The sequence below is a fragment of the Pinus tabuliformis genome, chromosome X (assembly GCF_031772625.1).
Source record: "Pinus tabuliformis cultivar Carrire ecotype Pingquan chromosome X, CPIR1, whole genome shotgun sequence".
Classification (NCBI taxonomy): domain Eukaryota; kingdom Viridiplantae; phylum Streptophyta; class Pinopsida; order Pinales; family Pinaceae; genus Pinus; species Pinus tabuliformis.
Window position 1 is genome coordinate 1,167,818,218 of NC_142308.1, and position 8,559 is coordinate 1,167,826,776.

At 30.3% G+C, this 8,559-nt stretch overlaps 1 protein-coding gene across 1 annotated transcript; it reads right to left on the minus strand.

Annotated features, from left to right (window-relative positions):
• Window positions 1–522: 522 nt before the first annotated feature.
• Window positions 523–2,146, minus strand: LOC149144060 (heavy metal-associated isoprenylated plant protein 20-like). The gene is made up of 3 exons (XM_089449722.1): window positions 1,942–2,146; window positions 1,513–1,591; window positions 523–1,311 (listed from the first exon to the last, which is right to left on the minus strand). The coding sequence occupies exons 1-3, from the start codon at window positions 2,011–2,013 to the stop codon at window positions 1,016–1,018; spliced, it is 447 nt and encodes a 148-aa protein (XP_089305848.1). The 5' UTR covers window positions 2,014–2,146; the 3' UTR covers window positions 523–1,015.
• Window positions 2,147–8,559: the final 6,413 nt, after the last annotated feature.

Consider the following 8,559-nt stretch of genomic DNA (forward strand, 5'->3'; position numbering starts at 1 on the left):
AAAACCACAATTATTTTGAAAATAATTCTCAGTATTTCATTAGTGTACACTGCTAAGAATATTTTATGAAGATTAAATTTTTACCATCTACCTAAAAATGATTAATTATTAAATTAAACTTGAAAAACACCCTATAGCAAAATACATATATCTAACCACATCATTAATAGTAATAATAAATTAAAGTAATATTATAATTTAGTTCATTTTATGGTTTTATAATTAATAGTAGTAATAATTTAAAATAATATTTTAATTTAGTTTTTTTTAAATATGAGTAATATGATATATAATAATAAATAAATATATTTTTGCCTTTCATAAATTAATATTTATCGATATTTATAAATTATTTAATTTATATAAATACACTAATATATTTTGATTTTGTTTTTATCATTATAACATTTAATGTTTAATACCATTTAAGTGGATTTAATAACTAAAACATAAAAACATATATTTGCTTCTCAAAAACCACAAATCTCCAAATAAAAGAAGATATGGTATGTTTACCCCGTAAAGTAAATGGTTGAAACCTTCCTAAAATGAATGACCTTATGCGTACATATATCATGGAAAAAATCACACAATTACTCATGGGAATACACGTCATTTTTTGACTAGTCCTTGTATTCTTAAGAACGATGAGGGTCATAATACAAAATGCATGTATACTGACAAATAAAGGAATTGGTCAAGGATTCTCAACACGATCACTATTTGTTCGCGTTGTGTCGCTTATGGCCTCTCTTCTGCTTTTGATATTTTTGCACGACGGAAATATTCATGAAGACTCATAATTTTCAAACCATGTTCACGATCTGTTCTCCTTCTCCTGAACAGCCCATTAAATCGAAAAGGGCTCCAGTCACAGAAATATAATTATAAAGATGGAGAAGCCGACCTACACCGCCAATCACCAAGAACGGTGGGGGTTGAGAAAAAGATGGGAGCTTCTTCTGCTGCCGCCGCCCCAATAAATAGTTGACTGTACAGGCAACGGCCGCTGCAGCTACATGATGGTGCAGGAATTCGTATTGTCTTCACTGAACATGTCAGTGTACTGCTCGTCTGTGCGATTAGGGTTCATGAGGAAACTCGGGTCCACGTTCCGAACGTAGCCGCGAGGAGCCTTCTTGTCGTAAGTCCCAGCAGCGTAGGGATGGTATGCCATTTCGGCAGGTACGTAAGGCCAAATCTCTGTGGGCTTACCGGTGCGCTTCACCCTCCGCAGCACTTTGGATACCTCCACGTGTCCAGTTACCGTTAACTTTTGCTCCTTTCTGTTCACGTCCACCGATTGCACGCCTGCGCATGTGACATTCATCACATGAGATAAGGTGCTCTAAGAGATGATTCAATCACCATTAAGGTTTATATTTATGATAGAAGTATTGTACAACTGATAATAATATCTGAGAACATCTTAATATGATTTATAATACTAAAAAGCGATGCACCATGTGAACAAACCCAGTTAAAGAACCACACCGAAAACTCAGTGCTCACCTTTCATGGACGAGATTGACCTCTTCACTCTCTTCTCACAGCCGTCACAATCTATATTGCGGACTCTCAACATGACAGTCTACAACAGTTCCAAAATTAAAACAATGATCAACTTTATAGGATAAAATTTACGGCTTTATAAGATAAAATTTACAGAGTTTTGGGTGGAATAAGTTTCAGAAAAATTTAATAATTTGTCGTTTAAAATGTAGTTTTGCGGGTATATAAAGATTCAGCATCTTAATTTTTTTTAATTTAATAACATTCATTAAAAATTACAACAAATCCATTCCAAATTCTTAATCAATCCTAAAGCAAAAAAAAAGAGAAAGAAAGGAAAGCACAGAAAATCATCAAATGCTCATTTAAACTGGAAATTAATGAAATACACATCATAATTAATTAATAAATGTGGGCGATGCAGTATACCTGCAACTGTAATTGCTTGACGTGTCTCCTGCGATCGCCGAAGAAACTCGATACATAATCCAGCGCGCCCATCTAGCAGAAACTTGAAAGAAATGTCGAGTGTGCTTTGAAAACGGCAGAAATATCTTTCTCCAGACCTAGAAACAGATATGTTGTATAAAAGGAGAGGGCACAGATTTTATAGGCAAACTCGAAACTACTAGGCGGCCTTAATGGTTGGAATTAGCAATATCTACCAGTTCTAGTTGTATTAAAATGATGAAGCCCGGTTTCAATTTGATATTCACATTTCCAAGCAGCTTACACGCAAAAAAAATTTGCCAGGTGGAATGCCACGATAGTAGCAAAACAGCGTTGGAGTCCACTTCTTTGTAGAGAAGGCCCTGTAGCAGGTCGGATCGGATACTGCGCCAGAGTCGCGATGATATTTTGAAGCTCTTTGCCTACTCATTGTTAACGTCAGTTTCTGGAAGGTGGTGATGGTGATGGCGATGGCATTGTTTTTGCAATGATCACTTGGCAAGTAGGTTCCACACGCAAAGAAATTAATGGTAAAAGGAAGAAAATAAGATTGCTTTTTTGTCCCAACAGCGAGAGACATCCGCTTGTACACGATTACACGGTTGTTTTTGGGAAGATGAAAGATGGTATTTTTTGGGAAGATGAAGGATGACCAACATAGGAGGCAGTTCAATGGCCAAAGTAGCGACTTCTCATGGCGGTAAATTTTGCTATATCGTAATGCAATGTAATTTCATTTCATATATATAATTTATTTTCAAAAACTGGTAAAATTGTAACTAAATTTACACTAAACATACAAGTAATCTTAGTTAATTAAACATACGAGTAATCTTAGTAAACTGTTCAGTAATTTTAGTTAACTGAAGTTATTATTTAATTATCTCATGTAAGTAGAGATAGTCATAGTTAACTAAGTGGTCATGTTTCACGGAGCTTGTAAGGTCATTGTGGAGCAAGGATGATTCTACATCTATCATCTTTTTACATTTTCTGTTTAAAGTTGGGTTTATGAAATGACACTAACCAAAAGGCAGAGCTGATTAGTCTTTGGGGCTGCTACATTTTGCCTTATTGAAGAATATAAAGGGGATAAAAGTTTATGGAAATTCAAAAACAACATTGAATGGGAAAACAAAAGATTTTGATTTCATTGTCTGCCTCTTGAGGCTTGACAACCTAAAATTTTAGTTTTGCAAGAAGAATTTGATGAAGCCCAAATTTATCACATTTCAGGGAATCAAATGGTTTCACTGATTTCTTATCAACACGGACAATTTTGTTGGGAAATGGTTTTGGTGAGATTACAGAATTGAGAGATAATCAAGTGGTATCCCATTTCTTTGTCCTTCTGTTTTGATGTTTTGCCTTTTTTTTTTTTTAGTATCCTTAGTATTAGGGAGATTCAAAATTCAAACTTCAAAATTTGTGATAATAAGACATTGATCTTTTAATTTTTATAAATAATAAAAATACATTTTTCTTTTGGAAAAAAAAAATAGTGACGATGCAGTCCTCAATTAACTATGCCATACAAGTGGAGATAGTTCTAAATAAGTGAAGTGCAATTATGTGTGTTATCTTCAATAAATTTTTTCAAATAATAAATCTCTTTCTAATTTGCAAGAATATAATGTCCAATTTTTTTGCAAAATATTAAATCCAATTATACATTTAAAAACTTATTTAAAAAAAGTATAGAAGAAAGAAAACTAGAAAACGACGGTTAGAGTTACGAAAATTCTGTAGTTCGATTAGTACACCTAATATTTTGGATGAAATTCGATTCGATTGTCCGTATAATAGATTAATGGAGTATTTCGTAGTTTATCTAGACAAACCTGTATAGAATAGCATGTGAGGATCGAGTGCGGGTAGTAGTAAAAGTATGGGTAGATAATTATTTATTTAGAAAATTCGTTTTTTTATTTTTTTTGTTTTTTTTATTCTTTGAATGTGTGGAACGTTCAGAAAGCCGTAGGAAGGAATTTGAACCTAAGATTTAAAATATAAATAAATAGATTTTATATATAAATATATTATTTAAAATTGGTATATTATTTATAATTATTAAATAATTTAAATATAAAAATAAGAAATAAAATGTATTAATGAATTTTATATATATATATATATATATATATATATATATATATATATATATATATATATATATATATAGATATATGTTGATAAGTGTTTTTTTAATTGGAATTGAGCATTTTAATCATTTTGTTAATTAATCTTTTTGATCTGGCCGTGTAAATTGAAAGATGTCCACATATTTTTGTTGTAGACGCTCCATCAATAAATGAAATTTAAAGTGATAACCTCCTTGCATATCTAAATCAAGTGTTTAAACCCTACTTAAATTAATTTTTTACCAAATGATCATTAAAAAATTAATGTGCATCTTATTTATCTCCACATGTGGAATTAGAAAAAATGAAATTAAAAAATGTCAAACACGCGTTGAAACTGATATCTATTTGCATTCTAAAACATATAAGGAATTTGCATTCTGAAACGTATAAAGAAGACACTTGCCCCATCTTTCTCATAAATGTTACCAAGACTAGTGTTAATTTTCATGCCCCATCTTTCTCATAAATGTTACCAAGAGAACACTTAGCCCCATCCTTCTCATAAATGTTACTAGGACTTCGTGTTAATTTTCGTGCCCCATCTTTCTCACACCAGGACTACTCGTTAATATTCTAAATGTGGCCCTGTAATGACCCCTTGTTCATATTCTTTTTGTACCCTATGGTTTCTTTTAAGAGATGAGAAGTTGGTTTCATTTCCTCATAATGAATTGGAGAAATCGATCAACGAGAATGTCATCGAGACATATGTGCAAAATTCCGCGCAAAAGGATATTTCAAGTTGATTTCAATTAACAGTAACTGAGACTTTACTTCTTAATGTTTGTTATGACGGTTGAATCAATTTATTCCATCAAGCTACATATGGTTTGTTATACCTAATCTCATTTTTTTTAATGATTTAATTCTAGCGTTAATTGATATTTTTTTAATGATTTAATTCTAGCGTTAATTGATATGGTTTTATAGGAATCTGAGAGGGCCATCAACCAATCTTAATTATGTGCCAAATCTTAGTTATGTGTCAATGGTTGCAAAGATCATCAGGAGAACTCAAACCCTATATTCCATGTTTCATGTTTCAAGGGGTAATGCTAAGAATTCGTGTCCAATATTCTGGTGGAGGAACGTAAGGCTGAGTTTTAGAAAGATTACATTCATCTCAGATCAAGAAGAGGTTAGGCTACTCACAAGCATAGCCTGGCGGAAAGGCTAAATACATTGCTGCAAATTATGCAAATTATTTAGTTCAATATCATCACTAACATGCTTCTGAAATGCATTCCAGAAGAGAAAGAATAAGTAAGCCCATGAAAATTTTACATGACCTTATTCTAGGTTGCGACAAGGTATATAAATTCCTACTGCTTGGCTTCAATTAATTTATTTAAAAAATGATCATTGTCATCAATTTGTCTCTGGATATCCCTTGAGAATTATCCCCTTAAATCTCCACATATTTCCCTTGGCGCCTCATTGTTTTAGATCGCACGAACAAAGTTGTTGCAGATCAGGTTGGAGGGAGAAAGGTGGGAGGAAAATGGCCGCGCGGGACTGTTATTCTACTCCGGACATCAAACAACTGATATTGTTATCGTAGGAGGCGGCGTTGCAGGGCTGGCCATAGCCTTTGCCCTCCACAGGTTTGTTTGACCTCATCTCATATTTTCAGCATAATAGTGCAGTAATGATACTGTATTTGTGCATACAAAAGTTATGACCCAACATCTTATATGGGGATGGGTTGCACGCATGATTGGCCTTAAGAGGCGCTTTGATTGTTTTCTAGCTTCTGGGACGGCCTTGATTCTATGGGCCAATGCGTGGAAAGTTCTTGGTGTAGGAGATACACTTAGTGCAGATTATTGTTTGCTTGATGGATAAGTTAATATTATTAGTTTAATTATATATTTTAGAATTTAATAAATAAAAATAAAATCAATTATTTAACAATTAATTTAATTTATATAATAAAAATAGAAATTAATCATTAAATTTCAGTTGGCTACTAATTATGCGGGATACTAGTTTTCTCAAATGGCTCTGGTGTCCAGAAATATGTTGAACTCGTAGAAAACCGCACAGGGTAACTTATCTGTCATTGGTATGTAAAATTATCTTCAACCCAAACCTCGGAAGGAAAGAAAACAAATTAGAGGTTAATTTTTAATTTTATTATAATGTTCAAGTTCAAGAGATCAAGTATGTATTACGTGGGTGCACGTGGAAACACTAGCCAAAGCTTTGCTTGAAGTATTAGATTCAACTCTAAACTTGTTTCCATACATAAAAAAGAGGTTCTCCTTTCACCACATTAGAGCTGACACACAGAACATTCATCACATTTAAGGTAGGGTTGTAGGTGCTGATGGTAAGGGTTGAATTTAATTTTGATTATAGTTTTAAAGAATATTTTGAAATTTGAAAGATTCTCGGACTATTTTTCCTCAAATTTAACTTTTGTTTATCAAATTTTAAAATATCTCTAAAATATTCAATCAACCTAATTTCTTTTCTTTCCGATTAGGCTGATCAGATGGTAATAGGTTGTGATGGCCTCAATTCAGTAGTTTCGGAATGGATTGGTTTAGAAGTAGTAGAGGGATGGTAACTCTTTCTGAGGGCCATCAATATATAGTAGAGGAAAAAATGGTACAATTAGTGGGTAAAGAAGTGAGGACAAGTTTTATTGTGTGCACAGATCAAAAAAATTATTGGTTTATAACTAGCACAACCACATTTACCAATATGGTTGTAAAGGCCAATTGATTATGACAACTCTATTTATTTCTACAAAACCTAAAACAATGCTTATAGTTTAGTCCTTATATTCCGTCCATGCTAAGGCAATGGCACACATAATGTTTTCTTTCTTCGTAGCTTTTTATTTACAGAAATGGTCATTGTCATCACTTTGTGCTCATCTTCATCTTTAATCATAATGGATTATTAACCTCAACAACATCATCTAATTATGTTAATTAATTATATTGGTTATTGTGATTATAATGTTATGTCTATTTTTCTTATTATAATAAATTATTATTTACTTAAGTTAATTAATTATTTATTGAATTTTTTTTAGGGTAGTTCGTGATTGAAGCAATGTGAAAATTGGGAGATCTAAGGTTTTATGTTTTAAGCTTTTAGTTTAAAGTATCCTTTAAAATTTAAAGTTTTGATATTAGTTTTTGAGGTTTTTGTTTTAAGTTTTATTTTTATTTTAGGTTTTGTTTTATTTTTGGCATGAATGTTTTAGTTTCAAGTTAAATCTTTAGATTTAAGGTTTACAATTTAATTTAATTATGTTTCAAATAGTTAAAATTAATATTAATATTGAGATAATAATAATATTATTATTAAAATTAGTATTAGTATTAGTATTAATTTTAATAATTAATATTGAAAATTAATAATAATATTATATTTATTAATAAAATTAATAATAATATTATAAATTCTTGGAATTCATAATATAACATTTAAATATTAATAATATTTCAAAATTAAATATTATTAATATTAATTATTGAATAACATTAATATTAATCATTGAAAACATTAATATTAGTAAATATCATCATAATTAATAATAATAATAATAACAATATTATTAATAATAGTGTTAATATAATATTATTAATAAAAACAATATTATTGATAATATAAGTAATATTATAATAATATTCCTAATGTCTAGAAAATAATATTATTAATGTTATTAATTTTAATTATTTTTAAAAATTATTAAAAGATTCTTAGTATTTAACATTATTAAATACTAATATTAAAATTATTAATTATAATATCAATATTACTAAATACATTAACATTTTAAATATAGGTAGAATTAACATTAGTTTTGATAAATAATATTAATAATATTTAATGTGTAATAATTATTAATAAAAATTTAGATCTAAAAATTATGTACTAATAATGATATAATTAGTAATAATTATATTGTAATTATATTGTCCAACTAGGATCAACCAAGGTTAGAATGACCAAACATGGTCACCAAGCTTTCTATGGTTGTACATGGTCACCAAGCTCTCTATGGTTTAAAGGTGTCAAACATTGTAAAATTGGATAAACACATTCTATCATAGAAAAATATGATTAACATGCTACCATGGCCAATAATGTTCAACCATAACAAGCCTAAGTCAACTATGCTTAATCATAATCATCTTTAAATATTAATAATACTAGTATAAATTCTTATATAACATTAATATTGATATATATCATCATCAACAATTATTATTATTATTAATTTTTTTTTTATTTTTTATTTTTTTTCTAAGTAAGCTTAAATCTATTAATAAAACATATGGTACAGAGAGTTCTAGGCGTCAGCAAGCCGCCATACAGTCAGCAAGATAGCAAAAAATTTAGCCACCCGCAAGGGGAAACCGGCCCGAAAGGCGTTTGAGAGCTGCCTCGCAAGAGGAAACCAGCCTTGACGTAATGACAAAGAGCCAAAAAC